Source organism: Onychomys torridus, chromosome 20, assembly GCF_903995425.1.
Source record: "Onychomys torridus chromosome 20, mOncTor1.1, whole genome shotgun sequence".
Taxonomy (NCBI): Eukaryota; Metazoa; Chordata; class Mammalia; order Rodentia; family Cricetidae; genus Onychomys; species Onychomys torridus.
In genome coordinates, this window is record NC_050462.1 from 9,510,936 (window position 1) to 9,537,517 (window position 26,582).

The window sequence follows — 26,582 nt, forward strand, 5'->3', positions numbered from 1 at the left end:
GTAAACCTGCCTAGAGATTAGAATCAAAGCAGTGTTTAATAGACCAGGTACAGGGATTAAAAGGCACTTATTACAAATATATGAGTCTGAGCTACACGAGGATGTTTTATGGGAGTTGGGTGAATTTTTTTTATATATAAAGATGTTTATGAAAAGGTGTTTTATACTTGCTAAAAAACTTTAGACTTGTTTAAATATGTTTATCCTCAAAGGAAAGTTGGGTTGGAGAGTACTTTCATGGGCTAATGGAATTAAATACAATTTATGTAGATGAAATTAAACAGTAAATTGAATTCCCACATACGGCATGCCGGGAGAATTTCAGAACACTGAAAGTCAAGTGTTTCATTGCTGGGGTGCTATTAATAACACAAGTGGCAGCGATGTTTTTGTACTTGAATTTTAGAGTTAGCAACAAGGGGTGGATGCTCTTCATCACTTCAATTAGTCTATCCTGGGGTGAATCCATGAGTGAAATACATAGCACACTTTCTTCTTAACTTCATTTTATTTTATTTTATTTTTTGTTTTTTTTGAGACAGGGTTTCTCTGTGTAGCTTTGGTGCCTGTCCTGGATCTCACTTTGTAGACCAGGCTGGCCTCAAACTCACAGAGTTCCTCCAGGGTCTGCCTCCCGTGCGCTGGGATTAAAGGCATGCGCCACCATCATCTGGCTTTTAACTGCATTTTAAATTAGCCACTAGGCAGAGGGCTTCAGAAAGTGCTGTCACTCCAGTGCTGTCCAAAATAAAATGCTGCATGTGAACATTGAAGCGTATGTCCTGAGAGCCCTGACCAGCCAATGTGTCACACTCACTGCCATCATTGGGGTTTCTTCTTCTTTCGTTCTGCCACATTCTTCCAGTATGTTCCATTGTCTCAGTTGTTCCAAGGTGGCAATTTCTACACTGAATGTCAACTTTTTCATGATAGAGGTCAGTGGCTATTAAGCCATTCTTCGCTCTAGAAGCAAGCTCATGTTCTCTCAAACTATGTCTTCTTCATACTTGAAGAACACAGTCACAAATTAAGTCTCCTCTGCTTCCCTGCTGTTGACTCCTGCTCTCAACCCTTCCTGCCTTTCCCCTTCTCCCATACTCCTTATCAAAACAGCACTGAACACTTATTCTAATAAACTTTTCTAATAACTTCCATTTGATAGTCATGATTCCTGGAACTATTGTCTTTAGCACTTATGTGCTGTGTACCTATGATCTCAAAACTTGGGAGGTTGAAGAACAAGGATTTCTGCATGTTCTAGGTTATTCTGGGCTACATAGTGAGTTCAAGGTCAACCTGATTACAAAGTGGGATTCTGTCTCAACCAAACAGAAAGATACAACAACAAAAACATGTCTGTCTCCTGGCAGAAGCAGCGTCCTTTACTATTTAAAAGGAAGGTCATTTATCAACTCCATTTAGACTTATTGAACCAGAAACCCAGCTGTTGAGTAATCCTGATAGATATTTGAGAAGCTGTTTCCACAGAGAGTGCTACTATGGCCATTACCAATGACTTGAAAATGTGCTGACCACCCATCAGAAGCTGGAGAATGCACACCTCTACGTAAACTTGTTTCTGGTGCTGTTGATGTCAACTGCTCTTGATTCCCCTCTGTTCCCAGACTGTTCTGTTCACCCTCTTCTGTCTCTTCTCGTCCGCTGAATGCAGATTTTTAAGAGAAATTGCCACTGGGTCTCCACTCTTCTTTTTCCTTCAGCTGTATTTTTCCTCCTCAGAAGTAAAGATTCATTTTCCACTCTCCATTTCCAAACACCTGTGAAGTGCTAACCCTTCGTTTAAAACTTCACAGTTTTATCTACTTTCCTCTGTTTTGTTTTGGTCTATTTGGAGGCAGAACTAAGATTCAAAATGAAAGATAAAGAGAAACAAAAGAAAAAATGGGGAGAGGAGAGAGAGAGAGAGAGAGAGAGAGAGAGAGAGAGAGAGAGAGAGAGAGAGAGAGAGAGAAAGACTAGAGAGCACAGAGAATGAAAGAGAGTGAGCCTGAGACAATAACTGTTAGGGCTTATTTTAAAGAACTTTCTAGTCATCAGAGCCACTGACAAATGGACTATGGATGTCCCCATTTCCAGCATGTTCAAATATGAACTGGATGGCAGCAGAGCAGAGGATGAAGAGTCTCATGAATGACTGGACTTGCTGACATCGATGACTCACCCAACTGTGAGATTCTCTTTCCTTCTGCCATTGTGGAAGTCTTCAAGTCTTTCCACCCATCTTCCATTGCTAGGCACATATTTCAGCCAAAAGTCAGTGTCTCCCATTTTAGCCAGACTTGGTTGTGTGTATGTGTGTGGTGTGTATGCATGAATATGTATATGTGTATATGTGTGGTATGTGTGTATGTGTGTAAAATGTGTATGTGTATATTGTGGTGTGTGTGTGTGTGTGTATGTGTCCAACTTTCCTCCCACTCCACTGTGTGTATGTATGTGTGTGTGTGTGTGTGTGTGTGTGTGTGTGTGTGTGTGGTATATATGTGTGTGGTGTGTGTGTGGTATATATGTGTGTGTGTGTGTGTGTGTGTGTGTGTGTATGTCCACCTTTCCTCCCACTCCACTGTGTGTATGTATGTGTGTGTGTGTGTGTGTGTGTGTGTGCGTGTGTGTGTGTGTGTGTGTGTGTGTGTGTGTATGTCCACCTTTCCTCCCACTCCACTCCTCTTCCACATGTATGAGATTCATGAATTCACTCATCCCATATTAGGTACTAGATGCTGAAAATGTGAAACAGATACTATCCTTGGATTCCCACACCATCCTGCTGAGGAGATGGGAATCTCTGAAACAGATTGCAGCATGAGGTGACAGGGATAAAGGGTACCAACTTGAAAAAGGAAGGAGTTATCGTTGACCTACTCAGAAAGTCAAATCATGGGAACTGAGTTTTGCAGCCTGGGTAGGTATTATCTTGGTGAAAGTAAAGGAAGTACTATCCAGAAGGACTACTCTGCAACAATATGAGATCCAAGCTGCATAATGCATTTTGGAGCCATGGACATTAATATAGACAAGGAGGCAAGAGATGCAAGAAGACTGTTTATCCAGATCTGTGTTTAGGTCAAGCCTTTTCACTTCATTTTGGCCATAGAGGACAATTTGCTTTCAAATCATCAGAACAAAGACAGGAATATAAGGAATGGTAGCGAGCGTGAAGAGCATCAAATGGATCCTAGAAGTTACCCTGGAGCAGCATGTGCAGAATTCAAGAGGTTGATTGGAAGAGTGCAGAGCCCAGTACAACCCTGAGGTATAAGGCACAGAGCTGTACAAATAGGGGCACATAAGTGGGGACTTTGTGGAATATAAATAAATGGCTACTTGGTAAATAAAATCAGGGCTTGCTAGAATTAGAAGACTAGTCGTCAGAAGAAACAAGAACAGAGTGAGGTAAGAGGTAGAATAGGAGGTATATATACACCTGAGATTATTTTCATGAATATGACAATCACCTTTGAACATAGGTTATACATGAAGCCCTCAGAAATCCCATAGGGTAGAAATGTTTTCATTTTACAGTGGTGGAAACAAATGTGTGGTCGGGCCCAGAAATCTGTGCTTTAAAACTCTCCAGGTAATTCTGATGCTGGCTGAAATTTGAGAACTATTGACACGGGCTTGAGTGTGGTACAAAACTTCTACCAAGAGCATTCTGTGGTCAGGGAGTAATCTAAATCATGGTGAGTGAAAACGCCATACCTATTGCCTAATGAAAGAGCTGCAAAGAGAAATGGTGAGAAATCACACCTTCTCAGTTTCTGTGGAAGCTGCTTTGCTCGCCATACTCTGCTGGTAAATGCATATTTGAAGACACCCACTGATGTGCATTTCTTACCAGTCTACACAGATTATAAATAGACTATAAAGAATATATATTATATATTTCTTTATTTACATTAATTCTTTTTTTTTTGAGCTGAGGATCGAACCCAGGGCCTTGCACTTGCTAGGCGAGCACTCTACCACTGAGCTAAATCCCCAACCCCATTTACATTAATTCTTTATGTTACAATAGACTATAAAGAATATATATTATATGTTACACATATTCTTTATGTTACATATAGACTATAAACAGTGGGTCTACATATTGAATCTCACTGAACTGAATTACCTTTTCATGATTTTCAGAGAAACCCAAGGGATGCCCATTCAAGACATCAATTCAGCTCAGGGGGAGGAGGTGTATAAGACCAATTAAGATTTTGAAGTTACAGTCACCATCATCACAAAATGAAGCCATGTCGAGGACATAACTGGTATTTCCCCTTTTTCCTTGGCTTCTAATAGAACAACAAGGAAAACAAGCTTCGGAAGGACACAGATTACGGGAAGGACGTTCGTCCAATGGGTTCTTTTTTTCCACGCAGATTGCCATAAGAGCTCTCCCACACAATGTGAATCAAACCAAATGTCACCGGTACCAAGGCCTCTCCCATGATGCAGGAGTAGCCACCAGCTTTTTGACAGGGTGACCACTTGCACTTTGATCTCTCAAATTACGAGCAGTGGAGGGAGAAAGTTATGTGGAAGACAACAGCTTCCAGGCCAAAATTTCTCTGATCGGCCGGGATTTGGGGCAATTGGTTTTACAGGTCAGGCTAGACGAGGGGCAACCTCAACACACCTGTGGATGCTGTTGTGCGGGCAAAGGGAAGGACTCCGAGAAGGGCATCTGCAACTTTATTTTTCAGGCTAGTGTAGTGCAAAAACATTATTTTGGGGCTATGCTTGGCAGTCAGGGCCTCATCTACCATCCTCCTGGGCTTGTTGGTCCTTGTCATTGGTAGAGTACATCATCAGCAGACAAAACCACAGGGACAGAGCATGCTACTAACCTGCTCATGAACTTGTACCGGCGGGGCAGGTAATAGATTTTTCTCCTGGAAGAACAGCAAAAATGAAGCCAGTCGAGAAGAAAACCCACCGTCAGTTACAGTTTGAACTAGCAAGGAAGGAAAGGAGATCGGAGATAGAAGCCTGTAAGAGGTGAAGAAGAAAAAACTAAAGAGAGATTAACAAGGAGAAGTGCAGTACAGACACGGGGCATGCACGTGGAGTCACGACACCCTAGGGCACGGCTTCTATCACTACTTCTTCCTCTCATTACTATTATTTTTTCAGGGCTGCATCTGGCCGACAGCACATGAGCAGGCAGAGTGATACATTAGGGGGATTAGTATTTTGCATGGATTTAGTGGAGGTCAACTTCCATCAAGGGAGACTCAGAGGACTAAGGGCAGCAAACATAATTTAACAGGTGTGTTATTACATTAAGGTAATATTTATATAGCAATTTGGGTTTACAGAACACTTTTATCATGATCTTGATAGAGGTATAAAAACATGTATTTCACATCTAGTATAAGAAAAGATTGTATCAGTAGTCAACTATAAATACCCACACGGGCATAACCATCTCCTCACTGCTGACAGGTGAACTAACCAGGGAAAACCACAAAATCCTAGGAAACAAACAAACAAACAAAAAACAAGAATGGGATACAGTGAAGATCTGCTATGTTGCTTCCCTTTAGTTAACTTTTAAAAATATTTAAGTGAGAACTCTGGGTGTAATTTGAGAGCATACATGTTGGACACCTCATTAGACGCAATCTCTTTACATAGTTCAAGTGTCTACCAAGGGATCAATCATGAGATGAAGGAAGTTCAAGTGCATTCTGCATGGTCACTGGGCTACTTCACTTTTGCAAAGAGGGGATTTTACATATCAAACAGTATCTGCCACATTTGGGTCAACAGTTGCAGAGAATGCAAAGTCAGAGATTTGGGCCAGGCAGAAGGAATGGACAGGCAAAACATGAAGTTTTTAGGATATCATATTCTGTATGATTCTACATATGATTTTATATGATTCTACACGATGACATATATTTATAAACCTGTATACAAGTGGGCCATAAGCTTTAGACTTTAGTTAATAATATGCTATTGCTCTATTAAAACTGTTGTATATACACATGCCCACACTAACAGGAGATGTTGGTAAGAAAACTGTGGAAGGTGGGATTGTAGGACACACTATGACATTGGCCCAATTTTCTCTAAAACTAAAAATGCTCAAAAAACAGTCTACCATTTTTAAACCACAAATTTATGGACACAGAGGTACTTAAGAAACAAGTTTATTAGAAATCTCCCACAAAAATGTACTTTCACATTACTTTTTAATAATTGTAGAGTTAAACAGGGAGGAAACTAAACCTGAGATTTAGAAGCACTGCCTACTGAAAGTAACAAATCATGGAAGATACTTTGGAACATTTGAGTTTAATTAAATTGACATCTGTACATGTTCCTAAATGGTATGCTGGGAAAATTCCTCCTTTGGAAATACATGTGCCTCAGGCTAGAACCACATGTAAAACCAAGGACAATACATGCTCATGAAGGTTTGCATGCATTGGGTCATAACAGGTGATGCTAAGCTCAGGTGAAACCATATCAATATTAGTGAGGCCAATTACTGTCACATATAAGAACATTTTCTCTTCAAACTGGTTTCCTGTAGGAATTCCTACATTAGAGAGTAGATTATTATTCAAATTCATTTTCAGTTTACTGCTTACATCATAGTCTATTAAGGTTACATTAGAAAACTATTCACGCTACTTGAGGCAAAACTTCCCTGCCATGAAATGAATATGCAGTATATTTTCTATCATGTGAGGTCAGGCCCATCAGATGTGAAATCCTTCCAAGTACTAAGAGGGTTGGCTTTGTATTAACATCATTCAGGTTTCTGTTTCCTTAGGTTCTTTATTATAGAGATGTGTTCTTGTTAGAGGGGCTGTAAGTTTTAGACTGCAGAAGGGTTATTAATTTCTATCTAAATGTAATTTAGAGTGCTTTCTTTTCCTTTTGTTCTTAAGCATAATATGGTATTAGTCCATATTACATAGTTATTATATCATCAAGTAACAGGATTTAATTACTTTAGCACATCATCTTTCAGCACAAATCATTGTTTTGCTTTCCTCCTTATTGTGTATTTGTGTGTGTGTGTGTGTGTGTGTGTTTGCCCTTGAGTACTCAGCTTTCCTTTTTCAACATTTTAAATACAGAAATAAATCATAAGACCAGGACTATGCTTATCTATTTTGAGAATTTTGCCTCCAGGAAAACAGATACTGGAAACCCCAGCCTATATGTTGACTTGATATTAGGACATAAAGACCAGTAAAGAAAATAAAATGTTCTGAGAGATATATTACAGGCTTTTGAATGGAAATTGGCCTTCTGTGAATCTGTAAACCTGTAAATCTCTCTCTGTCTTTTTCCCCTACCCCAGTACTCTTTCTGAGTTTAGCAGACCACTGCTTTCTATAATTTTAACAGCCTACTAATAAGCATTTTGAGAGCCGATACCATCTTGCCCAATTCTTGCCATCTATCTTGGTCTTACAGGCAAGCTGAAACCCAAAGTACCTATCACAAGTCATTTCTGAACTGTCCTCGGCACTAAATCCCTGCCCTTTAGCAGATTCTATTGGTGATTCCACCCACCCCGCACCCCACTCTTCCACACACATCTTTGCACTTGTAATTCCTGGTTTACTATCTCATTTTGCTTTTAATCTAACAAAGGAAGATCACATTTCCTTAACCTATAATGAAATGAGAATAGACACTGTGAGACAAAGGCAAATTTATCCTTTTAAGTAACCTAGCAATCCATACAAAGTATCTTTATTCACCACCCTGGAATAATGAACAATTATTTGTACTTATATAGCATTTATGACTTCTTTATTTAAAAATAGATTATTTTTTAAAGATCATATTTTATGAAATTTCTTAAACTTATTTCTTGGAAAAACTGATTTTTAATTTTTTCTTCTGGAAGGTACTGCTCAGGAAAGACCATGGTATATGGTGTCTAGCTGTTCAAGGCAGCAATACACAAAGATTCAAGAAATGGTACTTTCAAAATGGAAATAATGCTACTTGATAGCAGGCAGGAGATTGATTTGCATTTTCTGAACATTAGGAAAATTTTCTGCTTTAATGACTTTTCCAGCCTGTGCTATGATTTTATTTGTTCCAAGAAACAATGTCATTAGGTTTACAGTGAAGCGCCAGAGAGAGAGAAAGAGAGAGCAGCAGGGAAACACATTCACACCTACCTGAAAGGCATCCTTACATTCATTTGCTCTGCATATCTTCCAAGGACTTCCCATGGGGCATGCAACTTCACAAAGATAATGTCACTATTTATTAGAGAGGACTGAAACAGAAAAAAGAGACTAAATTGAAAAGTATATCCAAATCTCCCCCAGTGTCAATGCAGCTGGAACTTGGAATGTTTGAACTTGGAATTTATAATGTGGGGCATTCTTTGGCAATAAGCCAGTCCCTTAAAGTGTGCTTATAGTCATTTAACAAATATGTCCCTGTTCCAAGCACCAGAGACCCAGCTGTGAATAAAAGAAGAAAGAGGGATGTTTACATTATCCATAAATATTTAACAGGGACATATGTGAAAACAGGTTTAATAGAGAGGGATCAATTTAGGCAGTGGTGAATACTGTGAAGGTGGGATACTGGGAAAGGGTTGTGTGGAGAAGGTACACACTCCTTTAGACAAGGGGTCAAGGAAAGACCTCTCTGTGGTGGCCTGAGCTGAGACCTGAAGGAGCCACAGGAACCAGCTGGGAAGAGAGCGTGGGAGGTGTACACCTAGGTGTGTTCAAGGGAAGGAGGAGTGACTCCAGTGTGTGAAGCAGAGGAGGGACATTAGAGGCTGAGAAAGTGAGCAGAAGAGAGTACAGGGTGCTTCGTGGGCTGTTGGGTCTCACTGTTAGAACGTAAGTGCTCAGAGATCACCGTGGCTTCTTAGTGGAGAAAATTATAAGGGAGAGATTTACTGAAAGGAGAGAAAGAGAGTCAGGAGGATGGTTCAGTGGATAAAGCTTTTGCCCTCCAAGCATGAGGACTGAAATTCATGTCCCCAGAACCCATATAAAATTCCAGCACTGTGGAGGCAGAGGTGAGTCTGTGAGGTCAAGGCTCATCAAGAGACCCGCCTGAGTAAATGACATGGAAAGCTATTGAGGAAGATGCTTGATCGCAACCTTTAGTCTTTGCACATGCCTACACATGTGAACCCGCACACATGCAAACACTCATACAAACATGGAAAGTTATCAAGGAACTCACACAAAGTGGCAAGTTATCATGGAGCATACCTGGTAGCCACTTTTAGTTTCTGCACATGCCCACACATGTAACCCCCCCCCACACACACACACACAAACACTCATACAAACATGTGCATAGACCACACACTCACGTCCCCTCTCCAAAAAAATAAAGAAAAGAAGAAATAGTCGCAGCTGACAAGATGAAAACAAAAGGATATAGAGACCGAGGCACCAATGAGACAAGAGATCTGAAGCCGGGCTGGTACCAGGCAGCTTTTTCCAATGCCTGCATTGTGTCTTTGGGGGCTTTTAAATCAACAAATTACTCAGATAGGGAAATAAACTAGACCTTCACACCCTGATAAGCTCCTTACAGATTTTGGTCTTTGCCAATGGTAAGAAGGATGTGAACAACCAACTGCAAAATCTTTCTTTGGACTTTGCCTCCCATAGGGAGAGGAGAGAATAGGAAGAAGTAGAGGAGACACAGTAATCCAAAAAGTCTAAACATGTAAGGTGGTCATGTGTTACCCAGATCCTTCCTATGCATGCTGCATGCCACTTACACTGTTTTGTTTTGTTTTGTTTTGTTTTGTTTTGTTTTGTTTTGTTTTGTTTTTTGCAAGTCAAGAATGTTAACTTTATCAGGTCCTCCTAATTCTCTCTGCTGACAGCTAAGCCCTTATACTCCACCCCAGGCCTGACCATTCTGCCCAAACTCCCCTTATCTGCCCAGCTGCTGGTGCTGATAAGTAAGAGCTCCTTGGTTCCTAAATTCCTTTCCCACCCTTCCTCAGTTTCCCTAACTCCTGGTGCTAACTGGTAAGCAGTCTCCAGACCACCAGCCCCAGGTTTCTACTCAACTAACTAAAAATGTGCAAATTCCAGGGCAAAACCAGAAACAGCTTGAGAACTCAAGATGTGTCATCTCCAAAAGTTATTAATCCAGTAATAACAGACCCCAATGAGAATGACCTGGAAGAACTTCCAGACAGAGTTTAAAAGAATGATAATAACTACATTCAAACAACTAAAAGAAGATAAAGTCTAAGGCATGGATGAAATGAGGATGTCAACACAAGCTATGAGAACAGAAACAAATTGAGAGAATTACTGGAGAAAAACCAAACTGAAATTAGGCTGGAAACTCAAAAATCCAAATAAAATCCTCAGTGTGAAGAAAGCCCCACCAATAGAAGAGGTAATGTGGAGGACAGGTATCAGGACTGGAAGAAAAGTAGAGGCTGGTAGAGGCTTTGAACCACTCAGTAAAGGTCAGTGAAAATTTTATAAAAATCCACATACAAAAGTTGGAAGAGCTTTGGGAAATCAATAAAATATATAACCTTTGGATTATGGACATAGAAAAAGGAGCAGAATATCATACCAAAGGCATACAACAGACTTTCAGTAAAATCAAGGAGAAAAACTACCACACTTAGAGAAACAGATTCACACCCAGGTGTGTACCTAGTTTCTGCCCACAGAACCAGAAAAGAATATCCCATGACATAATGTAATTAAAGCACTGAAAATAAAGGACAGAGGAAAGATTACAAGAGGAAAAGGCCAAATCTCTCAGGCCCCACAAAATAATACCTGATTCCCCAACAGAAACTTTTTAAGCCAGACAGACCTAGAAAGAAGTAAATCATGCCCTAAAAGATCACAACGGTCAACTTAGATATTATACCAGCAAACCCACGTATTAAAATTGAAGGAGAGATAAAAACAGATTAAAGGAATTTATGACCACTAAGCCAGATTTACACAGGATACTGGTATACTTCAGTTTGAAGAAAAAGATAAACACATCAAAGAGGTCATAAGGAATAAATAAATGCCAGGACAGTTAATCAAAAGAGATCTAAAAGAACACTACAGAATCAACAAAATGATAGGAATTAACTACACATTTTTCAGTAGTAACTCTGAATATCAATGGCCTCTATTCTCCAAATAAAAACACAGACTAGTAGACTGGATCAAAGGCAGGATCCATCTTTTTCCCACCTGCAAGAGATACCCCCTCACCATCAACAACAAGCAACAACCTTAGGGTGAAGGGGTTGGAAAAGGTACGCCAAGCAAATGGAACCAGGAAACAAGCAGCCCTATCTGTCCTAACATCTGACAAAAACAGACTTCACAATAAACCAGTCAGGAGACACCAAGGAAATACTCACAGATGAGGGCTGAAAAAGATTCCAGTAGCCCAGGAAATAAGACCAATGACCAACAAACAGGATCTCCTGGAACTCAAAAGCATCAATACAGTAAAGGAAACTGTGAAGTGAATTAACAGGTAGTCCACAGAATAACAAAGCCATTTTTCTCAACTATTTATGATAGAATACACCAGTGTCTAGAATACACAAAGAATCCTCAAAACCAAGCATTAAGAAAATAAACAGCACAATTGAAAATGGTGGATGGAACCGAATGGACTGAATCTACCAGGCTGAGCTGAACCCCCAGGGGAGTCCTTGCCTTGAAGAAGGTGGGAATGGGGGGTGGACTGGGGAAAGGGCAGGGGGAGGGGGGAGGAGGGAGGACAGGGGAATCTGTGGCTGATATGTAAAATTAAATTAATTATAAAATTTTAAAAAAGGAAATTTCTTTAAAAAAGAAATGAAAATAACTAGGAAACACTTTAAAAAGTGTCCAGCATCATTAGCCATTGGGAGAATGCAAATTAAAGTGACTTATGTTAAGATTCTACCTCACCCCAGTTAGAATGTCCATCATAGAAATACAATAACAATAAATATGGCCATGAATCTGGCAACCAGGAAAGTCTTACACACTGTCAGTGGGACTACAAACTTTGGAAATCAGACACAGGTTTCTAAAAAACAAAATCTAGACACAGAAATGCTGTAGGACTCCCCTATTCCACCTCCCCAGGTTTATATCCTACTATGGAGACACCTGCACACTCATGCTCATTACTGCTGTATGTGCAATAGCTAGGGAATGGACTCCACAAATATATTCCATCAACATAAAATGGATAAGAAAATGTGGCATATATACAAATGGAGCATTAGTCAACTGTAAAGAAAAATGAAATTTATAGGTAAATGGATAGAACTTGGAAAACAATACACTGTGTGAGGTCACTCTAGCTCAGAAGGGCAAATTCCATATGTGGAGCCCTGTGGTAGAATATTATTTTAAGGTATGTTACTTTTGCTTATGTAGCCTTTATTTAACTCTGTGGAGCTGTGTTACTGTGCCTGTATAAATGGCCAAATAAAGAACTGGGCAATAGCAAAGCAGGAAAAAGGATAGTTGGAGTTGGCAGGCAGAGAGAATATATAGAGGAAGAAACCTGGGAGCCAGAGACTCCAGGGGCCAGCCACCCAGCTACCCAGCGAGCCACTGAATAAGAGTGAGATTTACAGAAGTAAGAGAACAGGAAAAGCTTAGAGGCAAAAGGTAAATGTGATAATTAAAGGTGAGGAAAACTGGCTAGAAACAAGCCAAGCTAAGGCTGAACATTTATAATTAAGAATAAGTTAAGGAAAGCTGGCAAGAAACTAAGCCAAGCTAAGGTGGGCATTGCTAATTAAGAATAAGCCTCTGTATGTGATTTATTTGGGAGCTGGGTGGTGGGCCCCTCCAAGAAAAGAGTAAAAACAAACAACAGACCCCAGCTTCCAATCTTTTGTTGTATGTGGTTAATTCAGAGAAGAAACAGAAGGCAGGGAAGCAGAAATTCCATGGAGGGGTATGTCAAGATGGGGAGGAAAGGATATTATAGATGAAAAAAAAGGAATGAGGGATGCTGAGGGCAGAAATGCTTTGGCAGGGAGGGGACGGACTGTGGGCAGGGGGCAATCAGGGAGTAAGGTGGAGACGTAACCCAGAGGAAGGGAGTATAGAAATGTGGAATCAGACTGTCCTGTAGCCCAATAAAAGAAATGTAGGCCGGGCAGTGTTGGTGCACGCCTTTAATCCCAGCACTCGGGAGGCAGAGGCAGGCGGATCTCTGTGAGTTCGAGGCCAGCCTGGGCTACCAAGTGAGTTCCAGGAAAGGCACAAAGCTACACAGAGAAACCCTGTCTCGAAAAACCAAAAAAAAAAAAAAAAAAAAAAAAAAAAAAAGGAAAAAAATGTAGTAGTGGGAGGGAATGCTGAGGTTTAGCAGATTAAGAAGGGATTGAGGTAGAGAGGGAAAACAGAAGGCAGTGAGTGGCTTAACCAAAACCAAAAATATCTAAAAAAGCCTACTGAAACAGACTAGCTAATAAGCTAATTTCAAAATACAACTTTCAAAAAAAAAAAAAAAAAGAGTTCGAACAGAATTGGCCCGCATGGGTTGTTAAAAGCAAGTCATAGTACAAGGCATGGGGATGCCTCCCTAGTAGTTATCAACTAGGGAAGCCCAAAGGTCTCCAAAATAACACCAGTTACTGCCATTGGCCTTGGTTACCACCAGAAGGACACAGTAAAACCCTGTACTGAAATCAACACACATTTTGGCTAAATAGGAGACAGAAACATCAAACCAATCATAAAAACGTCCTCTGTACTTGTAAACTTTCATAGTACTAAAAGGGGCTATGCTGGGAGAGAAAATCCGTCAGTGGTCCTATCCAGTCCTGACCCATGCTACCATACTGACCTGCAGGTAAGGTGTACCTGCTGGTGCACTGAGCATGACTCTTATGGGATAACTAACTAATTTTGATCGAAATTGAGACTTTCCACAGGAGAGAATTTCATATCTGGTACTGTAATACTGGTCCCAAACTCACAGCTGGGAAGGTCATAGGTCCTACAGGAGAACCTGCTATTGTTACATTGTTAAATGGCCATGTTGCCAAATTGTCTTCTAAATATTTATGTGTATATACGTAGACCCCCACTGCCCTCAACTGTGGTCAGAGAAGACTCGTTTTGCAGTGGATAGAAGTCCGTAGAGATAACCGGTCAAAATGCTGAGAACAAGACACGTTTAGGTGCTCAGCCCTAAATGGGACACCTATGTGAACCCAACACCACCAAGGCTGGGGGAATCCTAGGAAAGAGGAGGCAGAAAGAATGTCAAGAGCCAAAGGATAGGGAGATGTGCTGTGAAACACTGTCTTCAGAACATGACAAGGCCATTGAAGTCAATAACTCATAGCAGCTGTAGATACCTGCACAAGACCTACATTAGATCAAGCCAGCCAAAACAGTGGCATCCATGGGTAGATGTTTTTAGGCCCCACCCCATTCTGAGGAGGTATTGGCAGTGAAAAGTAGCTGGGGGAGACACAACCATTGTTTCTTGAACCCACTGCAAGTATTCCCACGCTCCAGTAGATGGCCCTACACTTAAGCACATATGGGCAACACTAACTTAGTGGGCTATTTAAAAAAAAAAAAAAAAAGATGTGGTGGTGGCACAGACCTTTGATCCCAGCACTTGGGAGGCAGGGGCAGGTGGATCTCTGAGTTCAAGGCCAGCCTGGGCTACAGAGTGAATTCCAGGACATCCAGGGCTATGTGCCCACAAACAACAAACAAACAAGACATGAAGTGTGGAGAGGCATGCTTGTTGAGTATATGGGGGAATTAGAAGGGGAAATGGCATGTGGATATGATCACATTTCATATGTATATGAAATTCTCAAGTGTAAAAAAGTTTTAAAAAGAACATCAACTTTAATTTTTGGGCAGTTGATAAAAATAGAAGCTCAACTTTATGTTCTCTCTTGGGTAAATCTTCACTCCAGGGAATTACATTTTTTATTCATTTACTATGGTTATGGGGTGTTTTGCCTATCTGTAAGTCTGTGTAGCGTATATGTGTATGGTGTGTTGTTTTCAGTCTTACTGTGTCCTTCTGGTGGTAACCAAGGGCAATGGCAAGAGCCCAGGAAAGCGCATTGATCTCCTGGAATTGGAATTGTAGATGGTTGTATGCTGTGTGAATGATAGTGTTCTCAGGACCTTCAGTACAATACTGAAACTCCCAAGAGAGAACGGCCAGTACCCATTTCCATAGTGGTAGGAGGGGGCACCCGAAAAATCAAACTTTCTGGACATTTGAACTAAAGAGGGGTTTTATTTTCTAACTTGGGACAAGTAGGGTCCTGAGTTTGGACCTTCTGGGGACAAGGAACAATTCTGTTCCTCTGGGCCTGTAGCAGTGCTTGGTATAGAGGGGGCACATGCCCCCATATTTGTGAGACACAAAGGTTTCCTGCAAACTGAACAGCTGGACCAGTGCAGAAGAATGCTGAGAACCCTGGGAAGTCAGAAGTCACCACCAATGAAGGGGCCTTTAAAGCTGGCATAGCTAGTCACCTTAAATAAGCAGTCCAAGTGTGGCAAGCCAGTGGTCCATTACACTGTCCACCTTATGGAAATATGAAAGCTAAGTAGTCAGAGGAATATGAATGGACTCATGGCCTGTGGTGTCCATTTAGGACAGACAGAAGAATGTGTGCACATTCACATTCTCCTTCCAACCTTACCCCTTCCTCCCTCCCTCTCTCCTTTCTCTCTTTCCCCCTCCATAGTCTGGTCCATGCATGATTGCAGTTGCATTTATGCTAATCAAGAGCATTTCAACATTTTAGGCTTTTGAAAAGACTGTGTTTTGCTTTCCAATGCACAGTATATTTTCAAAGATGTAACGCACATGGAAGATCTTATCTGAATGATTGATTGGATTTCCTAAAATATTATCTTTTGTTTATATTAAAGATACAGTTCTGAGTCCAGGATGACTTTGTGACATCCTCACTTGGGTTGTGTGTGTGTGTGTGTGTGTTTGTGTGTGTGTGTGTGTGTGTGTGTGTGTGTGTGTGTGTGTGTTGCTATATAGCTGGTCCCAAACTTCCTAAGCAACCTAGGTTAGGCTTGAACTTGAGATCTTCCTGTATCAGTTTTCTGAGGGCTGAAGTTACAAGTAAGCGCCATCATGCCTTTATCACACTGAGGTTTTAATTTTAATAGTGGGGTTCTTTATGTATATAGTTGCATCTTAAATGCCTCCCCAAAGCCCATGTGTTGAAGGCTCCCCTGTGTATAAGGCTTTCATGTGTTGAAGGCTCTCAGGTGTATATGACTCCCATGTGTTGAAAGCTATCATGTGTATATGACTCCCATGTGTTGAAGGCTCTCAGGTGTATATGACTCCCATGTTTTGAAGGCTCCCATGTGTATAAGGCTTTCATGTGTTGAAGCCTCTTGTATGTTGAAGGCTCCCATGTTTATATGACTCCCATGTGTTGAAGGCTCTCAGGTGTGTATGGCTCCCGTGTGTTGAAGGTTCTCAGGTATACATGGGTCCTGTGTGTTGAAGGCTCCCATGTGTATATGGGTCCCGTGTGTTGAAGGCTTCCATGTATATACAACTCCCGTGTGTTGAAGTTTACAGGGATACTGGAAAGTGCCTGAACTTTTAGAAGGTAGATCCCAGTGGAAAGAAGTTATGTCGCCACAGAAGGTTTAGAGACCAGCCCCTTCCTGCTTTGTTTTCACTTCCTGGTCACCATAGGGTAAACATCTTTGAACTACCATGTGTTCCCTTGTAGCAGACCTAAAAGGGAAAGAACTTCTGAAATGGTGAGCTAAAGTAAACAGTTCCTCCTCTGCACGCTTCTCTCAAGTATTGTGTCACAGTAGTGCAAAGCTAGGTTCCCTGTAAGATTATTTTCCCACCTTCCTATAAAAGAGTAAAATTAAGAAAAGGCAGGAACACAACACACAGGAATGTGATTGATTTGGGTGATCTGAGAAACTCACCCAAACAGACAAACTTTTATTTGGAGCATAATATATGTTTAGAGTTTAGTTTCTTCATGGTTTTGCTGTGATGGCTAATTTTGCGCAGAATAAACCAGCCCATGGGAAAACAACCACACAGGGATCTATATAAATGCATAGAAACAGCAAGGAAAATGCAGAAAATCATCCCACTCAAGGATCATTATCAATGCCACACCTTGGGGAGTGACAAAGCCAAGTTCTTTACCTGAACATTTGTTTGCTCTGTTCACTTACCAATGTGGTAAGCCCATGATGTTTTTCAGGAAACTGTAGCTTACTTTTACTTATCTTCCTTGACATTTAAATAACTTTATTCACAATGCTTTCTGCTGTTAAAGCACTGTTACGTGTTACCTCATTTTATCCCCACCCAAGCTTGTAAGTGAGCCTTTCCTGGGTGGTTGGAGAAGAGAGGCAGATTGGCTGACTCATGAACACACAGAAGGTCTGTCCCAGATGCAGCTGATCCCGTGCCCACAGCTCTGGGTACCTTCGTGAACTTTATTTAGCGGCTTCTTAAGGTGCACATTCTCTGAATTGTCCTTCTATTGCCTTACACAGGATAATCTTGAATGAACATTCTACTTTAGAAATAAAAGCAACAGAATCAAAGGACACTCCCATTATAGCTGTAAAAAAAAACTGTCGGGCAGTGGTGGTGCAACCTGGCATCCCAGCACTCGGGAGGCAGAGGCAGGCGGATTGCTGTGAGTTCAAGGCCAGCCTGGGGTACAGAGTGAGTGCTAGGGCTACACAGAGAAACCCTGTCCCGGAAAAAAAAAAAAAAGAAAAGAAAAAAGAAAACTTAAGCTACCAGTGAACCAAATTTGGACTGGGGGATGTCACATTTATTTTCATTGTCTTGAGAAAAATGTTGACCAATTCCCAAGAATAATGATAATAATAATGTTTGTTGGTTCTGTGTGTTTTTGTGCATGTCTAAGTGTGCCCCTTTTACATGATCATGGGGAAAATTTAGCATGTGTGGTTTATTATTTGTGTTCAACTATTCAAGCAGTAACTAATAACGCTGACCTATACAGAATACTTTCTGAGCTCCATCCCTGAATAATAAATGTGAAACAGATGACTGGTAATTATACAGCTCATACATCACTCTTTTCTCTACTGCTGAATGATTACGCTGCCATTTAAAACAGATCTTTCTGTGTTATTAAGTGTCCCTTGCCACAAAAATCCAAACATGCAAGTGTCAGAGTGAACAGAAGTGAAAATGGGTTATGTAATTAAAATACTGCAATAAACGTTCCTTAGGATAGAACCTTGGTGAAAGGAAAAATTATGGTTTAGTGACATTTGGACACATATGCCCAGGCAAACAACTAGCGAAATTATCAAGTAGCATAGGAACTACCTGTAACCAAAATAGATAAAATATTCATTTCTTTCTTTTATTCAACAGGAATGTATTTAATATCTTCTAAGTACTAGAGTCTAGGAGTAAAAAAGTATGCAAATCACAGTCCTTGCCTTGGGATGTAAGAATTTCATAAGTCAGTGTTAAACAGGAGGAGAGAGTAAATAAAGGAAGCCCTGTACCATGATTTAACACAAGTGATCTCTCTCACAAAGAAATTTGTGCATGTGTGCACGCACGTGAACTTCAAAAGAGGATAGCTAGGGCTCATAAAGGTGTCCTTAATTATCTACTGGTTCCCATTATTATTTTATAGAATGAAAGTTATATTTTAAAACCCTGAGGATAGTGCGTAGGGATCACTCTAAATACCTTGTGATTGACATAAAGCCAATAGACATAACTTGCAGGCTAGTTCTGCTACTCACTCCCTGTGTGTTTCTGGAAGTGTCCATTAACTTGCATGCACATCTTGCAGGGCTCCTCTAAGGCTAATATGTGACTGGACAGAAAGAAGTCCAACAAGGGAGTATTCCCTTCTTCCCATGCTTACTAAATGTTTGGCTGGCATCTGGACACTAAAAACTGACTGGTGCTAGAGTGTCTCGATGTGCCTATAAGCTGTGAAACTGATGGAGGAATATACATTCCTGGAGGGTTAAAGATCTGAGGGAAATCACTAAGCAATTTCAGCACCTCCTAGGGGGCTGCTATCTAACCAGCTGTGTGCCACTGGGCAAATGACTTGCTCTTTTCTGAGCTTCAGTTTTCTCTGAAAAATGAGGGCATATGTCTCTAAGGAGACTGTTTTTATGCCTGTTATTCTTGATTCTCTTAGAGACACATTAGAGTTTGGGTGTAGTTTGAAGAGGCTTTTTGGCTGATTCTGATGGAGCTGGCTAATGTAATTCCTTTCTACTGTGTGTACCTATGCAGAGAGAGAGAGAGAGAGCGAGAGAGAGAGAGAGAGAGAGAGAGAGAGAGAGAGAGAGAGAGAAAGACAGACAAACAGACAGACATACAGAGAGAGAGAGACAGAGACAGAGACAGACAGAGACAGACAGAGAGAGACAGAGAGAGAGGCAGAGAGACAGAGAGACAGAGAGAGAGAGACAGAGAGAGAGGCAGAGAGACAGAGAGAGAGGCAGAGAGAGAGAGAGAGAGAGAGAGAGAGAGAGAGAGAGAGACAGACAGACAGACAGACAGACAGACTGTGCCCCAAGGGAAAGAAGCTTTGGTAGTACTATATGGTTCTAAATGACCAAAGCACTCATTCCCTGAAGATGACAGCATCTGCCATAGGAAATTGCCTTTAACAGACTGTTAAATGGGATTCCCCAAGGACTCCATTCAGCTCTAGTCTCATTTTCCTGGTTCTCCCTGGATGATCTCACATCTTCCCAATAGCATCCAATGTCATCCGATACCTCCAAGAGGAATTTCTTTGGATCAGAGCACTTGTCCAAGTTCCAGATCACCTTAGCCAAGGCTTACATAATGTCTGCTCTTGGCTGTCTTGCCAGCATGTCTGACTCAAGATGTTTACCTAGACCCACTTCTCACTGATGTCACAGTTACCCACTTAGTGGTTCAAGATCAGCAGTCACCCTGTGCCCATTTATAACTCACGACATAGCCATTAAATCACCAAGTCTTACTGATTTTATCTCTTCACTACCCTGAATCTATCTACTTCTCTTTACAGATGTTGCCACCATCCTCCAAGTCACCATCAATCTGCTTTCTTCTTAAATACTGCAGCAGCCTTATAGATGAGTTCTCTCATCCATCCTTGCCTAAATTGTCACTGGCATCAAAGATGTCTTTTAAATAAATTGTGATCCTCCTGCCTCTGCCTCCTTCATCAAATCATGCAGGTGCAGAGTCTGGAAACTGTTGAGCTGCCTGCAGGCTGCACAGTATGCTCCAGGTTCCTAGCTTTTGCAAAACTGTCACCCATGTGGCGTGGCCTTGGAGTTATTTCTGCTCCTGCAAGTAACCTCTCACTCATGTTCCTGTATGTAATCCCATAAAACTCACTGGTTGGACTTCGGTGGTTAAAAAACAAAAATACTTTGTGATCCTGGTTTCCTGGGTCTCTCGGGAAAATCAGTCATGTGGCCAGTACCTGCTCTGGCCACTCCTTATTGTATTCCACTTCCCTCTGTCTCTGGGCCCAGTCACAGTGGATTTCTTTCTTCCTGTTTCCAAACTGCCAAGCTTCGAACAGTCTCATGTAAGAACTCTTTGTCTGATAAATTCTTGGTTTTTAGGTCTCAAGTTGTAGGGCAGGCAGATGTCTAAGACAGCCTTGAGTGTGGATGGGTACTGTGGCTAGAAAGAATAACACTCCTGTGGCTAGGATACCCAACACTTGACCATGGACTCATCAAAAGGGAGATTCTTCCAAATTACCCTGCACTAGTCAGATAAATCCTCACAAGAGAGTTCAGACGTTAAGAAAGAATCTCCTACAGGCCTTGAAACAAAGTGTTTCCATGTTGTGAGGGTGTCTAGGAGGACGAGAGATTCCAAATAGCCTCTGGAAGCTGAGAAAATTGCCTGGCTGACAGCCTACAAGAAAATGAAGCATTAGTCCAACAACCGAAAGGAACTAAATGACCACATAAGAGGATCTTGAACTCCAGAAAGGGATGCAATCTAACTGACGTCCTCAGGGATCCTGATTAGAGGATGTACCTAGTTGCACCCAGACTCCTGACCTTTGCAAACTATGGCAGCATAAACCCAGGCTGCCTAAGACCCTAGGACTGAAATAATCTCTTCTATGGTGATATAAAACCAACACATATTTTGGCAAATTAATGCTATAATGATATGCTTCACTGTTATATCAATGGTAGTATTGTGTGCAGCTTTGCCCAAGTGATATTGCCAGTATATGAATGTTTCTAAGCAAATGCTTATTGAGAATAATTGTTAAATTAATTTATGAACAGTTTGAGATCTAGATGTCTGGTAGTTTTTCCACACTATTGACTACCTTGCTAAAACACTATTATTAGAAAAATACTAATTTTCTTGATATCACAAAGGTTTCAAGGTGGTTAAATTTATGGGAAATTAAGATAAATTCTCCTCTAGGTGACAACCAGGAAATTTCCAGCACTGAGGGGGTAAGGATAATGCTTTAGTTTTATCATCAAAGGTTCTCTGTAGGATAGGATACAATATAGTCGCTGCATCAACCCTGATGGCCCTCCCCATCCAACTAGGAAATAGAGCATCAGGTATCTGAGACAATCAATATGTGGCTGGCTGGGTTTTGCCATAGTAACAAACACCCCTGGCTGCCACTGACTAGAAGTGGTAGAATTGTAATAAGGTAACATTAACCACAGACTTGAATGACAGGTAATCCATATTTCAGTTATGGTGTCTGTGAAAAGTACACTCCTAATTTTGAAAATACTGTGCACACACACATATTTGGGGAAAACTATATCATCATGTTTGTGTTTTAAGTTATCACAAATAACAAACCTACTGATAAGCCTTCACAGTTAGGTTCTAGTCAATAGCCCATGTGCTATTATGTTTTCTGTGGGTGCTGAACAGCTGTGAAACAAGCAAGACCCAGAGAGGACAGGAAATTGGCATCTGCCACTACTGAGGAAGCAGTTTACACTTGGGAATTCTGACTAAGGAGGAGGGAGCTGTCAACTCTGGTGCTTCTACCTCTCAGTGGGATATTGCTCTAAACCACAGGATACTACAGAGCATGTAGTATATTTTACCAACTATTTTTACCTAAAAGCTATGAGAAAACTGTTATGAAATGGAGCTTCTATGATTTTTTTTTCTTACAGAGCTGTCTAACTGGTAATTATAACTCAATTTATATTAACTCATTTTTCATTGGCATAATGAATATAGCTGCGCTTACCAGAGGCTCTATTAAAAATATATAATTCCAGATTAATCTGAAATATAGAATAAATTTGAAACCATGGGGTGTACTAGTGTACTTGGAATCTGGTTCTCTTTTTCCTTGGTGCACATGGAAACATAACTTTGCAGCTAGCTACATGGGCTTGAGATATAGGTTGAGTTCCAGGCAATGCGCTTTGAGAGAACCTGCAAGAATCCTATGTAAGTCCTATTACCCTGTTGCAGACAAAGGTGCTTGAATGAAGTTTCCATCATCTCTGGTCTCAGGGAGCAACAAAGAACAGCACCTACGGTCCACTCTATCACCCTAAAATCCAGAAGTGACTTCTTCCTGAAGCTTGGGATAACAAAGCCTTGAACTGACACATACAGACTTTGTATACATCTATGGGGCTGGGTGAGGTCACAGAGAGACAGAGATAAGGAAAGGGGACCCAAGATCAAAGATATCATAATATTTGGGTATTAAATAGAAGAAGGAGATGACCAAGAAGGTTAAGAAATATGCAGAGAAGAGAGGAGACACACGAAAGAGCACATGCTGTCTCCATGACCCAGACTTGAGGCTTTTCAAGAAGAGGTGAGCCTCTATTGGAAGAAAGCAAAGTGAAAGGGATGGCCCACGGATCCTGGCTACATGGCCTGGACAGAGGTAACCTCTAAAGAATACTGAGGGAGAATGAAATGGACACAGGACAGTAGACACATCTTTTAAGACATTTTCCTGTGCATTGTAGGAGAGAAATAGAATGGCCATTAGATTACGTGGTTATGAGGTTTTTATTCCTAATCCACAAGCATCAGGAGTATAATGACTGGATAGAGAAGTCAGCATGAGGATGCAGGAGAAAGAGGAGACAAGTACAGGAGGAAAGTCCTTGAGAAGGTGAGATGAGAAGGGATTTGGGAGTCACGGGGGGGTTCTGGAATTATGGGCAGACATTCACATACAGCAGGACGAGGAAAGGTGAAGGGTGCAGGGGAGTTACAGAAGCTCCTGTCTGATTATGTTCGTTTTTATCACAGCGTAGGTAAAGCTCTCAGCAGAACTTCAGCTAAGGATGCAGAGCATAAGGTAAGAAGATTAAAGAGGCCAGCGGACTACATGAAATAACAGCCGGCTTCTACATCCTAACCCCAGAATATCCAGACCAGTCACATGCCACCTAAGGAAAAAAATCTGCCACACAACATTCTCTTTAAAATGCCTGTCCCTTCTTCAGTACTCCCACCCATACTCCGTTTTAATTTTGCCATATTATTTATTACCCTCTCACACACCACACCACTGATGTATCATGCAGTCTATTGCCCACTGTCACACTCACTTGCATGTGAGCAAGGGGGAGGCTTTTGGTATTCACTGATGTGTCCCACATGTCTACAATCATGCCAAGTGCTATGTCTTTACTGAATAACTCACATGAACAAGTAGATGAGCAGAAGGAGGAAGGAAGGAAGAAATGAAGAGCAGGATGGAGGGGGCAGGAAAAGAGGGAAGTAATGAGACATAAAGTTATTCAGTCGTGCAGGAAGAAAGGAAAAACGATGAGGCCCCCGGAGCATTCTTGGTGCCGTCTGAAGCTAGAGTCATGATTTAAAGTGAAGCAGCTGGCATATTTTTTTCAGCAACATTTTAGCATCAGATACAGGCAAAGAAGGTGACGCTTAATCAAATTTAGTCAAGGCTCTCCCAGGCAAATAAAGCAAAGCAACAAAGCAGTGTGAGAGTTCAGGGGCTTATATGTGAGCAGGCTCAATGATGAACAATGGAACTGCACCTCAGTAACCAGGGAAACAAAACGATTCAAAATCATTCAGAATCATTCGCCAATAGGCTCGTTATCATATCCAGTTTACTTCCCAATGACTCTTAGAATATTTAAGCTCACACAAAGCAAGTTTTCAGCTCCAAGTACTAGCTCCCAGTATTATTAAGTTTAGTTATAACACTTGATTTCCTAAACATGATTTATTGCATTGTTATATAGAGGCTTTAAGTGGAAAGAGGAAAAAAGTAAACCACAAACTAACATTCAGTGCCTACCTGCTGATTGCTTTGCCAACCAAATACAGACAGCATCATGAGACAGACAGAATCAAGACTGGGAGTTATTCAGTCAAGTGTAGTTTGCACAGTGAACTTGGTAGGAGACAGCTTCAGGCAATCGGGTAATAGTAATGACTCGAACAGTTTATACCCTTTTAGAACTATAGTGTTGTCCACAAGTCACTGAATGAAGAAGTAGATTTCAGAAGACCCACGGGCACTGATTAGAGTCTGAGAAACTGAATCTAGACAGCCTCAAATGAATGCTGAAGTGATTTACGGCTGTACCATCCAAAATAATATCCTAGCTGTGCCGGGAGCCTTCAGACCGAGGAGAGGCCCCCAGGCACAACATAATGTGATTCTGAAACACTAATGGGCACAAGGTCTCACCATGTGTAATTTTCTTTCCTGCCAGCTGGCCTGCTAAGGTCAGGGAAATCATGGTCAGCATGGTTTCTTTCTTTCATCTACTGTAGTCCTGGCCTTCTATTAAGCTATTTTTAATTTCAACATGTCTAGAAAAAAATGAGAATGGAAAATGGAACTGGAAAGCAAAGAACTCCACTGGGCAAAAAACATCATATTCCCTGAAGACCATTCAAGGTCAGGATTCCTGTATGGGTAGTTTAGTCAAACTCAGCCTGAAATAAAACTCTCGAGATGACTTTTTATTTAAATTGTAGTGAATGGAATGGGCTTTATTTGTAAAGAACATGTAGAGGAAATGAATGAAAACTCATATCTGGCTAGTCCCCTCACTGAGACTTGGAAGAACAACTTTATCTGACCTGCATTATCGTCACAGGGAAATGCTGAGTGAACATAAATGATGTGACAGTCAAGAATGAAAGAATAACACAGGGACAGTGGGAAACCTCTGTGGTCTTTCTGGGATTCACGGTCCCACTAGGAAGAGAGATGCAGCCTTGAGCCAGGATGACTAAAACTCAAGCTATTTGTGCCAAGTCTAATGTGTTTCCCCTCTGGAATGCCAACCCAAGGTGGTTAGTACTGTTCTTCCTTCACGACCCACGGCACATTCTTTTAGCTTCTGGAAACTGTATAATTCCCTTAGTGTTTCCAGGGGGGAAAAATGAAAAACTTTTCAGATTACATTGTCCTTTGTTTCTTTGTTGTAGCGAGAGCTCTGTAAACACACTGTGCAGGCTGCACGTTCCGACAACGGTTTGCAGTGTCAACCTACTCAACTGCGATCTTCCTGCGCTCCATCACGAAGTGGAACCTATGCTTTCCCCCTTTGGACTCTGCCTCAACCAGTACGGTCAAAGAAACTGTTCTGGCAACATGCTGCCGAAATGAGCATCAACCTTGGGTTGCAGCCGCCATGTGGCAAGGAAGCAAGCCCAAGCAGCCCATGAGAAGCGTGCATGGGAAGAAAACAATACACACAGCCCACAGCCCTGGCTGAGAGCTCAGCTCACATTAGTGCCTGGCCAGGGACCACTCCAGCACCTAGTGGTACTGATCCAGGTTGTGTCCAGTGAAGCCAAGAGAAACCATCCCCGCTCAACTGCAGATCCGAGAGCAAAACAAATGCCTGTTTCAACCCACAAATCTTGGGGCTGTTTTTATGAAACAAGAGATAACTGGGGCATTGACTCATTTTTGAGTCTCCAGTACCTGGCAGAGGGCCTGGAATACAACAGATTTGAAACATGCATTCGCAAGGACTGATACTCTAACACTGTAGGAGCTGGAAGGGGTGAAGGGAACTTGATTTCATTCTGTGGGGGACAGAACTTGTCTGTCTGTTCCCCTCCCTGTGAGTGGCCAATTCCAGATGTTTCCTTATACAGACTTATGACTGCTGCCGATTCCCAAGTTGAAGGTTGGTGCTGAGGAAACTGAGCTCTGCTCTGGACAGAGACAATTAACTAATGTTGGCATCAGAACAACAGTATGGGTGTCAGGAGGCGCTCTGCGGGCAACTTACCCAGTGTGTCCAGGCAGAGACCCAGAACGAGATGGCCGCCTTAATCATCTCAAAGGGAGATGCTAGAGTTCATAGGTCACAGTGTGAAATATCTGGGTTTTCCAGAGATGGCTCTGGTACAGCCTTAAGTGAAGGGACATCTCCCCAGTCAATTCTGTTAGGAGAAGGGCTTGTGGCATCTCTATGATGTTTGCTGTCATCTTGGCATGCCTTCTGCCACCCCCAGCCGAGCCCTCTCGGCTTTGCTGAGGAGAAACCATGGTCCTATTGCTAAGAATCTCTTTCTTCATGAGGTTCTTGGTTAGAGTTGGAGTCTACAGTGATGAG

At 41.5% G+C, this 26,582-nt stretch overlaps 1 protein-coding gene across 4 annotated transcripts in view; it reads right to left on the reverse strand.

Annotated features, from left to right (window-relative positions):
* The window catches only part of Ano4 (anoctamin 4), a 300,336-nt gene that overhangs the window by 117,691 nt on the left and 156,063 nt on the right, over positions 1–26,582 (reverse strand). For 3 of the 4 annotated variants that reach the window (XM_036169505.1, XM_036169502.1, XM_036169503.1), the window contains 2 exons: positions 8,172–8,272; positions 4,863–4,907 (listed from right to left, as the gene is read on the reverse strand). In XM_036169505.1, the coding sequence (XP_036025398.1) occupies positions 4,863–4,907; positions 8,172–8,272 (146 nt within the window). The remainder of the gene's footprint in view (positions 1–4,862; positions 4,908–8,171; positions 8,273–26,582) is intronic. The other variant, XM_036169504.1, reaches the window with a different exon arrangement.